Source organism: Ochotona princeps, chromosome 6 (genome assembly GCF_030435755.1).
Source record: "Ochotona princeps isolate mOchPri1 chromosome 6, mOchPri1.hap1, whole genome shotgun sequence".
In the NCBI taxonomy this organism is placed as follows: Eukaryota; Metazoa; Chordata; class Mammalia; order Lagomorpha; family Ochotonidae; genus Ochotona; species Ochotona princeps.
In genome coordinates this window covers 26,104,339-26,121,418 of record NC_080837.1, presented here as the reverse complement: position 1 = coordinate 26,121,418, position 17,080 = coordinate 26,104,339, and the positions used below count along the sequence as shown (strand labels likewise).

General features: G+C 35.7%; 1 protein-coding gene across 2 annotated transcripts in view; it reads left to right on the top strand.

Annotated features, from left to right (window-relative positions):
* Positions 1-17,080, top strand: part of UNC13C (unc-13 homolog C) — a 577,988-nt gene that overhangs the window by 340,421 nt on the left and 220,487 nt on the right. For both annotated transcript variants that reach the window (XM_004578069.4, XM_036495361.2), the window contains one exon: positions 14,959-15,092. In XM_004578069.4, the coding sequence (XP_004578126.2) occupies positions 14,959-15,092 (134 nt within the window). The remainder of the gene's footprint in view (positions 1-14,958; positions 15,093-17,080) is intronic.

Sequence of the window (17,080 nt, the reverse complement as noted above, 5' to 3'; positions counted from 1 at the left end):
CAAGTGTGACTGGCATATTCAAAGCTGAATGCACTTAAAATATACAACTCAATAAATCAAGACTAAGTTTACAACTATGAAATTATGACCATCATAAAGACCTTCAAAAGTTTTGGTTTTATCACGCAAATTTATTTCTCTTTTAGTTACCAGATATTCTTTGTATTAACTAGGAAGTTGGGAAAATGTGGAAATTCATGTGGATTTGTGATTTTTTATAAAAGTGATCATGGAAGACTCAGGATTTGAGATAAATATATAAAGCTGTTTTTGTATTATCTTAATGGTAATAGAATCTGAGACTGAGCACTTTAAAAAGAAAAGGGATTAATTTTGCTCACAACATTTGAGGCTGAAAATTCAAAATCAGGTGGTTCCATTGTTCAACCTCTGGTGAGAAATCCCTTGGCTGGAACATAGTCAGCAGATGTCCTCGTAGTAGGGGCATCCTGTGAAGAAGAGGTAACCCTGGGAGAAAAGAGACTGGAGATCAGGGAGGAGTCAGATGCGTTCTTTTATGTTCACCCCATCTCTAAGGAAATCAGTAGTGTCCCAGAATAACCACTTTCATTTCTTGCAAGGGCTATGCTCCCAGATATTGAAGTAGCTCCCATTTGACTCCAGATCTTAAAGATTCCACCACCTCTGCATAGCTATGCTGAGGACCAAGCCAGCAACCCAGGAGCTTTTAGGAGGCTGACCACAGCCAAACCATGGTATCACTAAAGACTCTGATTCTGGTTAGTCATCCTAGGGCAATTTTTTTAGATACCATCCCTACAAAATCCTAACCCCAGAAACTCACTCACTTTTTGCCCATTATGGAAACATTGTTTAGAATTTTTTTGCCCGTTGTACAATGTCTTTCTAGAGGTTCAGTTCTTGGACTGCTCATCTTATTCATTTGTAAGAACAATGTGTATTTTTATAAGGGAAAAGACACATAGTATTTTCCAATTTTCCACCTCAGAAAAACAAATATGTTAACTTTTCTGACCTTTGCGTCACTTTGGAAATTCTGTGATGGTGTAGCTGTTCCATAGAAAAAAGGCAATTTGTTATATTGCCTGGTTATATTATTTTATATGTCTTGTTTTTATTTATTTACTTTTTGTTTGGTGACATTTTATATAATCCTTGATGGAATCAATCCCTAGCGACAGCAGCCAAAGTCCATTTTTGTTTTAATGAGGGTTAAGCTGCTAAGGCAATCATGGTGGTCTGAGTTGGACTGCAATGTCAAAGTGGATCTTGGACATGTGCTAATTTCAGCACACCTGTGGGACCATGAAATTGCTTGAAACCTCAGGTTTTTTCCCTCTGTTTCATATGGTGTTAGTATCAAAGGTTATGGTGTCAGCATCAATGGGATGTCCTAGTAGTTGCTTTTTTCATTGTTTTGTGTTACTTCCATGGCCTCAAGTTGGAAAAAGTGGCTTTAAATAATCCAACTCATGACAGATGATATTCAGAGAAACCATGATAAGATATCTTGGAAGCTCATTATTAGTCAAAAAAAAATTGTAGCATTGTAGTTAAGTTCAATATATCAGTACATTTGAATATCTCTTCACTGCAGTCGAAATGAAGCAGCATAAGCAGTCTCGATAGAATGACGTGGTGGTATTTATTGAAAGTTTGCATTATGAGATGTTTTACAGCTGCTATTTTATTTAATGCTGCCACTTCAGCCATAATGCTGATGTAAATATTGCCCATGTGACAGTGAAGAAGAACAGGGAAAAGAGGGTAAGTCACTTGAGTCATTTCACAACTGAAGATACATGAGAAGTTTGACCCATGGTCCTAATTTCATTTGAAACCATTTTAATCTAACACAAGTGAAAAATAAGGTTGATAATTGATTGGTTCTGCATTAATGGGAGTGATTAATGGAATTATATCCTGTTTTTAAAAATAAGCCTCCATTCCTCAGATACAAAGCATTAATATGTATTTTTAAAATATTTGTTTATGATGATTATTTTAATATTGAGTTAACTACTGATGTATCATCTATACAGAATTTCACTTTTGTACTTTTATGGTACATATGTTCAGACTTTTAAGATTTCCCTAATGACTTTACACATGTGGATTTTAGTCCTATTTTGTATTTCCCTGTGAGTCATCATTTAGTCCAATATCATATGCCTAGGATATAAATCGCTCTTGTGTGAAAAAAGTGTAATTACATTTTACTTATACACACATAGGAACACATAGCAATATGCATGCACATGCATGCATCCAAAATTTAGAAATTTAATATATAGCAGCTTTTTATTTATTCATTACTTCAAATTTAATTTGGGAAAAAGCAAGAGCAAGAATGAGGGCAGGGAGAAGCATGTAAGTGAAATTTCCCATCTGTTGGTTTGGTTCACAAATTCCTGCAACAGATAGACCAAAAAATGGGAATCCAACCCAGACCTCCCATTGGATAGTGAGGACCTAACTGTCTGACCCATTTCCCACTGCCTCCCAAGATTCACATTTAGAAGGAAATTAGAATCAGAAGCAGACATGGGACTCAAACCCGGGTATTACAATAAAGGGCACAGGTGTCCCAACCAGCAACCAGATGACTATGGCTAACTTCTGCATCTTGATTTTTAATAATACAGGTTACAGTGTTTGTGTGATAAAATGCTAAATAAATATTAAGCATTATTTTAAAAAAAATTAACTGACCCTTGTCCCAGGATACTGGCTGTGATGAAGAAAGTCAGGATTTGCTGGGGGAAAAAAAACAAATCTGAGACAGAAAGGAAACAGGAAGCCTCTCAGTGATGTTTTTATTATACATCATTTCGGAATTTTGGATTGGCGTTTCTATTGAACGTCGTTTTGGAGTGTTAATGGTGTTTGATTATGATACTGTGCCTTAGCTCTCACAGATATTCAATAGATATTTTCTTCATTTTTCTGAAAAATAGCTGACTTGCCTATAAAACATACTTGAAAACATCTCAGGTGCAGAATACAAGACACTCTTGTTGCTGTTTTAACAGACCACAACACTATTTTGTGAGACCCAGTCTAGGAACTATTTGGCTGTCACACACACTGTGTTTTCACAGGAAGACTCCCGTCATCAGATCTCAGGGGATCAAAACTACCCTAAAATTCCCTGGGTTTAATTATGCATATGATCAGCTATTAATGACATCATGGTTATTTATCAGTTTGAATATATGAATTTAAAACATTTGTAATAATATTATTTCTCATAAGCTATTAGAAGGTACAAATAAAGTTTAAGGAGCAAAGTCCCACGTACCTTATATTTCAAGGAAATTAAAGTTATCACAGTATTTGGCTCACATATTCTCCCTGCGTTGCATTCCCTTACATAGCTCCTCCCTCTTAACATTTCCACTTTTCCTATTCCCACCTAGTCATTAAGGTTATATTTAAATATAACCTTTCTATAAATATCTTGATAGAATAACCATAAAAACATCTCCTAAACCTTAATTTATTTTTAGAGTTTATTCTAATTCATGTTATTTGTTGGCAAACCTCAGTGCCCCTTTTGTACCCCTGGACACTTAAAGAGAAAATCTGAATCTTGTTCATGTTGAGGAGTGCCTCCTTCCTCTGGCCCACATACAATACCCAGGACATGCTTTCTGCTTTAAATACTGAGAGAATGAAAGAACTAAAAGTAAGCCTTTGTTTTTTAGAGGAAAAATGCAAGCAATTCAGTATGTTATAGCATAATACACTCTGTTTTTGTCATCTTTCTTCATTTTGAAACCAGTTCCAGCATTTAGTGTCAATAGGAATTAAGACATTTATACCAACTGTGGTATTCCACAGAATTGATGTGGAATTTGAATCACTGCAGTAAGAATTTCTGTTCCAAAAAGCGGAAACAGAAAATATCTAATATCCATTGCCCGTGGAAATTCTGAAATCCAGCCAGGACCATATTCCCAGTTCTTGTTTATAGCTTAGTCCTAATCTCTTGGAATGATTCTCCTTGGCTCCCTGCTTCATTCTCTGTGCCCTTGGTCTTGAGTTTGACTCACGTTTTACTCAATGAATAGCTCATGATTACAACTAAGTAGCTTTCTAGGATGTTTACTTATAGACAACGGACAGTCCAGGACTGCATTTCACTTCATGCAGATTCAATCACTTTCACTCAAAACGTTGTGTTCTTATTTCAAATGCATGTGGACATTCCATTAGGTGAAAGTAACGCCTACATTTCTTTCTGCAATGTATGTACTTTTTTTACATAAAAAATATGGGACTGTGTAACAATGAACTTAAGATTCTTAGAGGCCGTGCCAGGCTTATACTAAATATCCATGAGCCACCTGCAAACTTTCTTTTAGAACCAAGCATCTTAGAAAGTAAAACCTGTCCAGGTGAACATACTGAGTTTGACATGTTCTCTGAAGGTGTTTTATACATCTGGAATCTTGATTTCTGGAGAGACTGAAGATGAAAAAGTAATATTTTTGAGTCCAGAGTGTCCTGGGGTTTTTACGTTTTCACTGAATTCATCTTCCAAAATAGTTTGCCTGTGAGGCCATTTCTCCCTGCTGCTATATCTTATTCCACATTTTCCCATGTGACTATGAGAAAATCAGGGTAGTTTCCAGCATTTTGCCATGTCTACCAGTTTGCAATTTGCTCCCTACCTTTCATATTTAATGCAGGCGACAATGTGGCCATATTGTCATTGCAAAATTAAAAGGAGTAATCTTTTAGTTCTCCTAAAATAATAATTTCTTCATTGTATTACAAGCGGTCACCAATTTATCTCCTTAGTGATTAACAATCTCCTCGAAGCCGTTCCATCTTTTGCTCACTGTCTCATTCTGAAGTCAGCATCATCTGTCTTATGCTTTGTTAGTGTCCCACTTCCAGCATCAGATTCTGTTTTGTTTTTCATCAAATAACAACAATAATTCAGTGATAGCAAACTATCCCATTACTTAGCTTTTCAAAATCATGATGATAGCCTGTTTCACTCACAAATACATAAGCAGAGCTGCATGATCACAGTGTATCTCTGTTCCATTTGGCTTCAGCTGGCATAGTTTTACTGGAGCTGAAAGACTTCCAACAGTTTACTTACTTGGCTAACAAGTGGCACCAGCTACTGGCTGGGAAATCCACTGGATCTCTGTTTTTCTCCACATGGACCTTTGCACAGTCTGCTTGGGCTTCCTGACACCATTGTGACTGTACTTTAAGAGCACATGTCCCAAGACACCAGCATTGGTGGTTGCCTATTTCTTAAGCATTCAAGTTAGAAGCCTTCATGTGAGAGGTCATTTGAAAGCATATAATCTGGAAATGTATGTTAAAAAAGAAACTCAGCATGTGGACAGTTTTAACTGGTTCCCTGTACAGCACTCCCTAACAAAGGGTGTTTCTGTGTTAGGAATTTACAACTTTGGGAAACATCTATGTTTAGACAAAATCTGTTATGTTGTACTGGAGTCTTCTCTGTTGGAAATTTTACTTACAAGCACTAGTACCAATTTATGTTTTGATCTCGTCCTATACAATAATACATCATGTATTAGAAATAAGTAATCATGTTCTCCTAAGTTTGCTTACCTTGGTTAAAACATTCCCAGCAATTTAAAGATATGACATCTCAAATAAAAATAAATTGCCACCAGCTTGAGCTATTACTTCTTCATTTTCATTCTAATTTATGTAAAGACAAAAGAATAAGCATAAAATCTATCCATTCAAATAGTAGTAATGTTGAATAGCCAAGAAAATTTTATATGTATATCTTCAAAGTTTCTTCTAAGAACTTTGTCAGCTGTGCAGGGTATATACTAAAAAGTTAATTAAATGTGAGCATTCATGTATTATGGCAGTAAATATACATTAATATTTTATAAATATTGATAACCTTTAAAAAGCTTGTGAAAATAGTATTATAAAACTTATACATGGATTTGGAAATCTTTTGTGCTGTAATAAGCTTATAATAAGTCTATTTTCTACTAACTTTTAAAAAAAGGGTTTGGGGTGAAGGGGGGGGAATCCCAGTACCTATGAAATTGTGTCATGTAATGCAATGTAATTAATGAATAAATGAATATTAAAAAAAATATTTATTTTCATTGAAAAGACTGATTTACAAAGAAGAGACAGAAAGCTTTTCCATCTGTTGGTTATTCCCCAAGTGGCCTCAATGTCCAGAACTGAGCTTATCGTAAGCTAGGTACCAGAAGCCAGAAGCCAGGAGCCTGTTCCAGGTCTCCCATGTCGGTGCAGGATCCTAAGGCTTTGGGCCATCTTTCACTGCTTTAAGCAGGTAGCAGGATAGGAAGTGAAGCAGCCAGGACATGAACCAACACCCATATTGATGCCAGCACTTGGAAGTAAAAGATTAGCCAGTTGAGACATTGTGACAGCCCCTTCAATGAACTTTTTGAAGTACATCTGTATACAGATGCTCTTTAACTTACAATAGGGTTATGTCCTAATAAAGTCATCATAAGTTTCAAACTGTCGTATACTGAAAATATATTTAGTACACCTAACATGTTGAATATCAACACAATAGACTATGGATTAGGTTATTTAGCCCTATGACTGACTAATTGTATCTCAAGAGAGTTTTGAACCGCATATTGGCCAAGGGAGCAATCCAGCTCCAGAAACCCAAGTAGGGTTTGCAATGAATGCATATAGCTTTGCAATATTGTAGAGTAGCAATTTTAAGTTAAATTATTGTAAGATAGGAGTCATCTGTGCTTGTTGGGATCATCAGAAGTGTTTCAATGTTAGAAATGTGAAGTTTGGCATTCCAGATTAAAGGCATAGGCTGGCAGAAGAGATTTTTTTAAATGAGTCAACTTACTTTTTCATTAATGTTTTTAATTGCATGTATTTATGTGGGATAAATGCTGTGGTAATTAAACATAGATGTATATAATACTATATATAGATGTGTATAATACTATATATATATATATATATATATATATATATACACACACACACACACACACGTATATATTTATAGTGCATCAGTCAAAGTAATAGGAATTGTGACATAGCAGGCCATTATGCCACAGGTCCTGAATGTAGTCTTAAATCTCATTCCTCAGTGAGTTTCTTTTGGATTATCTTTTGAATTATTACTGTAATTCACATATGCTCATGGCACTTCTGTTATGTATATTTAAAAGTATTATTTTTCAGCTGACAGATTAAAACGACATATTAACATTAAATATGAATAAATAATATTTACAGTGAAGACACTTGTGGGGAAATTGAAATAATACAAAGGTGAGCTTTTGTAGTTAATATTTTGAGATTGCATTAATATTAATGAAGGGAAGAGCCTTGGAAATAGGGTAGATCAAAGTTACTGAAATTGGGAAAGACCCAGAAGATACATAAAATATTTTAAGACACAAAATTGAGTGCCAGAGAGGGAGGAAAGGACAAAAGTAAATAAAAATTTTTGGCACAATCTTAAAATAGATGCTCTGTTTATGTTAGCCTTTAAAATTTTTATTTGCATGCTACAGTTCTATATATTCAGGGTTTTCCCCCTTCCACCATCTCCATTCCCTTTCTCCTCCAACTATTTTCTTCCATATTATTTCAATAGTATGGTCTTTGGCCAACAGACAAAAGTCCACCATTCTTCTATTTAAGTATATCATGATATTCTAAGTATAGACAATGGTAGAAAGTCCAGCATCCTACTGTCAAGGTATATTTGTAGAGATGCATACAGTCATGTGTCTTTGCTTCTTGGCATGCTAGCTTCATTATACAGTTCCCCTAGGTAGGTATGTGTGTGTATATATATGTGTGTGTGTGTGCGTGTGTATATATCTTATATTTGGCATGAAGAATGTCTTATTAGAACATATGATAATTGTTCTTTTGGGATTGGCTCATTTCACTGAGCATAGTGGTCTCTAGTTGAGATAATTTTGTTGCAAATGGTAGAATTTCATTCTTTTTATTGACTGAGTAGTATGCCATGAGGTAGATATACCATGGCTCCTTTATCCATTCTTCTTTCAACAGACATCTGGGTTGTTTCCATATCTTTGTTATTGTAGATTATGCTGCTGTAAATATAGCGTTACAGGTAATTTTCTCCTATGTGGAATTCATCTCCTTTGGATGTATTCCAGATGTGGGTCATACAGTAGAATAGTTTTCAGTTGGTTTAGCACTTTCCATGTTGACTTCCACAGTGCTGTATTGGCCAACACTCCCACAAACAGTGAATTAGGGTAACTTTCTCCCCACATCAATGCCAGCAGTTGGTGTTAGTAGAGTTCTGAATGTAGGTCCATCTCACTGGAGTTAGGTGGAATCCTGAAGTGGTTTTTATTTTTATTTCCCTGACTACTAGGGAGCCTGAGCATTTTTTTTTGTATTTTTATTAGCCATTTATTTTGAATTTGTTCTTGAAAAAATGTCTGCTTCTGTCCTTTGCTGATGTCTTAACCTTTTTTAATTTTTTTTTCTGTTGTTGAGTTTCTGAAGCTCTTTTTAAATCCTGGATATTAGTTCCCTATCTGTTGTATAGTGTGCAAAACTTTTCTCTCATCCTACTGGTTGCTTTTTCACTTTGTTAACCATTTCCTTGGTTGTTCAGAATGAGCACACAAATGCACAACCAATTAATTAATCTTCAACAAGGGAACTAAAAATAATCCAGGGAAAAAGATGGCCTCTTTACCAAATGCCATTGGGACAATTGGATAGTAGCTAGAAGAAATAAGAAACAAGATCCCCACCTTTCCCCTATACAAAAATCAATTCTTAGTGGATCAAGGACCTAAATCTGCATCCAGAAACCATCAAACTATTAGAGGAAAACATAGGAAGCACTCTGTAAGATATAGGTCTTAGTAGGCTATAGCTCTTAGCAAAGACTTCTTAGAGATGTCACCAAAGTGCAGGCTGTCAAACCCAAATTTATATTAGGTTTTAAGATAGGTGGGAAGATTTCTTACATCATAAATGTAAAATATTTGTGCTTCGATTTAGAAATGGCCTTCATACTTTTTAATTAGGAAAGATGTCCTATTGATTAGTGCTTTGATTTGCTGCCTTATGCTTGGAAAGCAAAATGTTGTTCTGTTGTCTGTTAATTGAAGTGATATTTCGGCTTTAAAAGCAAGAAAATGGATATAGTATACTCTTTAGAGACTATTAAATTTTTAAGACCTGGCTATTTCTTTTCTCACCTTACATGATCTTGGATAGATCCCTTGAAAATATCTCAGATTGAAACACAGACTTTGTCCTCACTGCTGTTTGTTGCCTTTTGGATACTACAGAGGGGAAAAGAGGCAGCGTGGGGAGTTGGGCTGTGAAGAGGTGCTCAAAAGCTTGGAATTAAGGAAAAATATTTGCATTAATTTTGCAAAGATTTTTGCACCTTTTTGTTGTCTAAGGGTCCTCCACAACATCCTGAATAAAATCTGACTGCTTTGGAGGAGCTGATGAAGAGAAGTGGTTATAAAAATCTCTTTGAGGGAATAAAATTTGCTCACATAAAGTTAATATATCTCAGCAAATATTCTCCTGTTCCATCTTATTTTGTCTGGATTAAATGCTTCACAAAATATTTTCATATCCTGCTTTCTTTGTTTCTCTTGTTTTTTTTTTTTGTTTGTTTGTCTTACCATTTGTCCACCTCTTCACACCAAAATAATAGATTTAATTGATTTTGCTTACATGTCATCAGAAAAGCAGTTGGAATTTGGTTTTGCAGGATTATCAAGACAAGCTATGCTAAAACAAGTATTCTGGATGTTGTGATATATTTTGATGGTTTTTTATTTTAGAAAGCAGAATAGCGATTCTGTGGAAATCTGAAAGCTTAATTCCTGGACTCTTCTCCTTGTGTCTGTGACTGGTTATCTCTGTTGTTCAAAACTGAACATGATTAAGCCAATCCTGTTGTGAAAAGAGAATGCCATTCAATTGATATAAGCTACATCATCATGATCTGATGAACAACAAAGATGAGCAAATGTAGTGGGAACATTTAGGATGATAAGACACTGCCATTAAGTCTCCAACATTGGGGAAAAAATCTATTGAAAATAAACTTGGAACTAGACTGATTGTGCCAGTAGCTCACAAACTGTGAATGAATGCTTAGGTAGTTGTGACAGTTAAGAACTTGGAAAGTGCACCCAGACTTTACATAGGCACTAATAAATTTGTTCTCTGAAATTTTTGCTTTTAATTCAGGACATATAACTCAGAGTACACTAATCTCCTCATGTTATTAATGCAGTTTGCTATCTGTGTTTGTAAACTATATAACCAGATGTTGGGGCTAAAAAGGGAAAACCAAGGTTGTATGTTTAATTTTCAGTTAAGAAGAACTAGTAACAATCAAGCTAAGTCTCAATTTACTATTTTCTAAAATGAGATTAAATATATCTTAATATTTGGAAATGAGGAAAAGGATTTTTGTGTCTTGCTAGAGCAAAAAAAAAATCATCATCACTTGTATTTGTCAGAGATTCAAATACAGACAGGAAAAGTGGGAAAACCTCATTATAACAAACAGAAGGCTTCAGAAGCAATCAGTTGGTGTTTACTGGCCATGGGAACCTGGGCAATTAGTTAAACAGAAGTGGGACATCTTATCTAATTGGATTGGGATGTGTATATGACTTTCTCTGGATGGTCCTGCGTTGGATATCAGGGAAGTGATAGGAAACCAGTGGCTATTGAGAGCTCGCTGACCCTAGTCTCTCAGTAGCTGCAGAGTTTAAAGTTGAATTTGTTGGAATTACTGCTGCAGAGATCATGGGCCAGAGTTCTGTCAGATAAATTCCAGCCATTGTTTAGTTGTGTATTAAATACTCAAAACTAGCTAATTTATTTTTAAAAGATTTATGTTAGAATGAGTTAAAAGAACACCTTTTTAAAATATTTGTTTATTTAGCTTAAAAGAGTTACAGAGAATGAGAGGGAGAGAGATGGAGAAAACTTCTATGCTTTTGTTCACTCCCCAAATGGCTGCCATGCCAGAACTGAGCCAATCTTCAGCTAAGAGCCAGGCACTTCATCCGGTTCTCCCACATGGATACAGGGATCCAAGGTTTTAGGCCATCCTCTGCTTCTTTCTGAAGCAGGGAACTAGATCAGGGAGCACAGCAGCCAAGACTTGTATCAGCACCCATATGGGATGCTGGCATCACAGGCAAATAATTATCCTATAACACCACCTCTCCGGTCCTGAAACAATATCTTCATTGCTGCTTCTGGAAGCGGTTGGGACTTATTAGGCAATGAGTAAAAGGCAGCAATGTCTGGAAGACAGAAGTAACAACGGTGGGTCCACTGATGCCAACACTGTCCCAACAGGTTGTATCGAGCTAGAGGAAGCAGTTAGAAAAAAATATTTTTGGTCATGTTTAAGTGTAGGATAAAATAAACCTTCCATGCTTTCCCATTGCTAATAAACTGTACACATTGCTCTTCACAATGCCAATGACATAGTTACTGTTTTTGTAATTTATGAGCTTGCTATTTTTATAAATTGCAAACTTCTAGGACAAAAATTGTCTCATCTTAGGAAACGAGCTGAAATAGGCTATCAAAGCAGAAATAGGAAGTTGCAAACATATAAAGGTGATTTAACCACTGATTTAATATTCATTTTTGCCTTGCTGATTTTGTAACACTTTAGAGCTTATTACATTTGAAATATCCAGACTCATTCCTATGTCTTCTTATTTTTGCCTTTCTTTATATACATCCCTTTCCTGGTATTTCAAATTCTTAGCATCAATAAGCCTGTTGCCAAGATTATTAATCACTTAAAATAAAACCATCTCGTACTGCTATCATCTACCTACTCATACGCAAATACCCCTGCATGCACATACACATAAATGCATATTGGAAAATTCATTTAAGAAACAAATTATCAAGGCTTTGTTGTCGTAAGGAATGATTTGCTTGGCTTCCCCAACTTCAGCTCTAGAACCCTTTATCTCATTGCTCTTTTTTGCCTCCCATTCAGATTGTCTGAATACCTAAACACAAACATTTTACAGAATTTATCTCTGGTACTTTCCTCTGTCTCACTCTCTCTAGATCTTTTATCTGGTTTCTTTCAATTATTTCCTTGATTTTCATTTTGTTCCAGTACTTCATCTGTCCTTGCTCAACATTCAAATCTCTTTCCCTGTTTTCATTTGCACTTTTATAGCTAATGCAACTCTGTTTCCTTGTTTTCTGGATATAGGACTGGAGAAAACCAACTTGTAAGGTCTCAGCCCAGCCTCACCTGAGTTCCTGAGCCACGTGGCAATACCCCTATGGGGTTAATTCAGAAGTCTCTTTCATTCCTTGCCTGTGTTGTTTCAAACTCCCATACTCTGCCTAAACATCTCTTAGGATGAGAATTCCTAGCTGTCCTTCCAAAGAATCAGTGAGACTTCCAGACTTTCATCATCTGACTCACATGGAACTGTGTTCTTCCTCCATATTTGATGAATCTTGCCCATCTGTCATTTAGCTAGGAAAAGCCCTTCTCCTGTTAACATCCTTCTTTTTGAAAATTTTTATCCTCTCGGTTTTAAAATTTTCACCAAAACTTTGTCAGTGGCCTTGTATTCTCTCTCTCTTTGAGTATCTGGCAATTCATGATTTCTTGTGCTACATACACTCTTTTATTCTGTCTACATCAGCAGACTGGATGCTTTTCAAAGTAAGACTCACCTAATTATCTTCTGGAAAGCTGCACTTTAGTCCTACTTGCTTTTTCTTTCTTACCGATTCATCAATGAGTTTTTCCATGTTTTGCTGTTAACACTTCCCTAAATGTGTCCCTTCCTCTTTGTTAAATCTGCTCTGACAAATAATCTAAAATAATCTAAGAAGTATAATAAAGTCCTTCAATGTTTAAAATATTTTCATAGTCCTGATCAAATTTTGTTTAATGCAAACTACTCGACAAAATACACAAAATTCTTCTAAATTTGACCCTCCATCTTCTCTTATTCCCCCATCTTCTTTTTGTAGTATTTTGTTTCTCAAAGTGTGTTCAGAGAAGCACTTATATAGGAAGCTTTACACAATAAAAATTTCTAAGGTCTGGAACCTGACAAAATGTCTACTCTTACCACACTCATTTGCTTTAATATTGGAAGGGTTAGCCAAGGAAATAAGCTAAGAGTTGGAAACAAAAAGCCTGCAATAAGTAAAAAAAGAGGTAAAATTATCCTTGTTTGTAAAAGGTATAATTTCATGTATAGAAAAATCTGAATACTCTGCTGAAAAACACTAGAACTAATCAACAATCTAAGCAAAATTGCTGGAAACAAAAGCAAGATGCATAAATCAATTATTTTATTCTAATAAAAATTTACTGATAAAGAAATCATAGCAAAAAAGTGTAAGAGAAAGACATTTTCAACAGCTACATAAAATGAAATATCATGGAATAAGTTTAAGCAAGCATGTTAAAGGCCTCTACTATTAAAATTATAAAGCATCAATTGAAGAAGATTCAAAAATGGGAAGGTTTACCAAGTTCAATAATCTTACTGTTAAAATGCTCAAACCACTAAAGACAATTTACTAATTCATGGAATCTGTTTTGATATTCAAAATATCCATTTTTTGAGGAGCTAGAAACTGTAATACTAGAATTCATCATGAATTCCCAAAGGTTTGCAATATCCATAAGAATTTGAAACACAAAGAAAACAGTTGGCCTATCACGACATATTTTTCATGATACTACACAGTTATAGTAATCAAAACAGCATGGTTATAGCTTTAAAACACACACTTAAATCAATGAAACTACATAGAAATCCCTGATATGACTCATGCTTTGATAACCAACTGCCCCCTAAGTATAAGCACCCAAACTATACACTGGGGAAAGGACAGTCTCCTTTGATGAATGGTGCTGGGCAACCTGGCCATACATTTGCAGATGAGTTAAGCTTGACTCCTACCCTCTAGCTCAAATAGCCAAATAGAAACTAACATGCTTTTTGTCAGTCTTTGAGTTTCCTGAGCCAAAAAATCAGTCTTCAGATATACTAAGCTAACAAATTTGTCAATATTTTAGCACTATCACAGAAGCCATCATTCTTCCAGCTTAGTTGTACAATTTAGTGGAAATTATAGCTTCCTTTCATTTTTTGCCTAATCCAAAATTCAAGTGAAAAAAATTCATAAGAAAGATAATCACAAATTAATCAGAATAATTTTTTATATTTTAAAGAATTGTATATATTAAATATGAACTCTTTCTGTATTAGAGTTATTATTGTCCTCTGCCAACTTCAAAGTAAATTTAGATCACCATAGAACACATGACCAGGCAGATAGGCAAAAAAATAAATTAGAAAGGATTCAAAGTAACTTAAAAGATGGGGGGAAAAGGCAGAATTAGATAATTTATTAAGTAAAACTGTGGGCAGAATGGAGAAATCAATGTCTAAATACATATTTTTGAATGTAACAGTACTGATTACCTGGCTTAATCAGGAAGATTTGAATTGTGCACACTACAAATGTGACTTTGCACAAATATTTAGCCAGATTAAATTCTACACACATGCAACTTTGTGCATACAAAATCAATCTCTATCCTTGGAAGAAGCCAAGTTAAGAGTAGTTTCTAAAATAATGATTACTAGATCATCCAATATAATCAAGGGAGGAAAATCTTCCATTTCAGAACCAAAATCAAAACAAAACAAAGCAAGCGATTGAAGTTTATGAGAAATAAGAGTGATTAGAAATACAAGTCTGACCACTGTGAATTTAGCCTATGGGATGCCATTCAATGAAAAAGGAAGCTTGAGGTAATAGCATTGGCTCACATGAGCTATGGCTTTCTATGATTATTGTACTCTGATTCTTCTGTCTGACAGTGACATCTTACTAAAATCAACCATTTAACCTTTTCTTTTGCATGTTGTGTGACCCTGTGAACAGAGCAAGAAACAAGACATTCCCCGGGAGGAACAGGGACCTACTACCAAGAATTTGGATTTTTGGCCCCAACTTATTACACTGATGGTCACTATTATTGATGAGGATAAAACTGCTTACACACCTGTCCTGAATCAGTAAGTACACTGCCTTAGGAATGAATGCATTTTATTAAACTGTGGTTAACACTGAGCATCTTACACACAGCTTAGACTCTTATGAGAAGGACGAACTTTTCCAAAGTTGACCTGTAGGAAGGAGTAGTTTCTACTTATATCAATAGAAATGCCAATGATAATACAAACTTTTTGTTTGAGGACCATGGTTCTTTGGATATGAAAACAAGTATTTCCCAATATTTGATTCTTATTTGATATAAAGATTTCTTCTTTCCTCTAATTCATTTCGTAACTATTCTACTGTCTCAAAGGAAAAGAAGTATACTCCCCTTCATGGTTATGAAGAATCTGGAAAGCAAGTATAAACTGACTCCATTCCAGCTGTTCAAGACTAACTGTCCAAAGGTGCTTTCAAAGTGGTTGTGCATATTGGGTTTAAAAATTTAGTTCAGGGCCCAGCGGCGTGGCTTAGCGGCTAAGGTCCTTGCCTTGAACGCGCCCCGGGATCCCATATGGGCACCGGTTCTAATCCCAGCAGCTCCACTTCCCATCCAGCTCCCTGCTTGTGGCCTGGGAAAGCAGTCGAGGACGGCCCAAAGATTTGGGACCCTGCACCCGCGTGGGAGACCCGGAAGAGGTTCCTGGTTCCCGGCTTCGGATTGGCACAGCACCGGCCGTTGCGGCTCACTTGGGGAGTGAATCATCGGACAGAAGATCTTCCTCTCTGTCGTCTCTCCTCCTCTCTGTATATCTGACTTTGTAATAAAATAAATAAAAATATTAAAAAATAAAAAAATAAAAAAAATTTAGTTCAGTATTTAGTTTCAGAATTTAGTTCAGTATTAGGACAATACCTTTTTAGCAAATTACATCCTAAAGTCTATACTTCCAAGTCAAAGCAGATGAATTAAAATTCATGACTGTTCATGGTACCAGCTATGAGACCTGGAGAAAATTGTCTAAGTTTCATGGGTGTCAATTTTCTCCATAATAAAATGAGGACATACTACCAGTGATTTTCAAGATCCAATTCAAATTTAATGTTAAACATTTAGATTTTATTTTACACCCACACTTAAGGCAATACAAGCCAAATAATAGTAAACTGCCAACCAGGCACGTACCCTCTAATTAAATAAAGAGGTTGTCTTGATGTTCTGGTGGGATTTGAAAGGATGTGAGCAGAAATACACAAAGAATGAAGTAGAGCCCTAAAGCAAATTCAAATGTACATTGTTGTACTATTTCTTGTTCTTTATACAAGTCAAAATAAGGCCACAGTTTGCGTTTAACGCAACTTGCAAGGGAAATACATTTTTGTAAAGATGTATTTTTTTTTTGAAAAGCATATTTTACAGAGAGAAGGGTTTCATCCATTCTCTTATTTCCCAAAGGGCTACAGTTGCCAGGGTTGGGCTGATCTGAATCCGAAAAGCAGGAACTTCTTTTTGGGTTCCATATAAATGTAGAGGCCCAAGACCTGGAAAGTCCTCCACTGCATTCCCAGGCCATGAACAGAGAGCTGGACTGGAACCCAGAGCATCTAGACAAACAGGTGAATGCCTGTGCTGCAGGACAGAGGATTAGCTTACTGCATCACTGCAAGGGGCCCAGAGAAAATGAATTTAGTTCATTGTTTTTCATTCTTCTCTGACTCTTAACTATCCATTTCACCTGCCCTAAATCTATCTTACTTGTGGAAAAAAAACAGTCCTATCTTTGATATGCAGCCAACACAGTGTCAACTTTGCTTTTCATGTTGTTTTTCTTCCCCCAACACCCAAACCGTGCATCTGTCTTTGATGGTCATATTTATCCTGATGGCTCAGCAGAGACCATGGGATTTCTTAAGCCCTGACTTGTCTATATGCTATGAAAGACCCTGGAAGTCATGCTCAGCTCTCTGGCAGCCTTTGGAATAGAATATTATTTTCTTCCCTTTTGGCCTTTTCTTCAGGACACAGTAGTTTTCTTAAAGACTGCTAAATCAGGAATTTGCTTCAAGA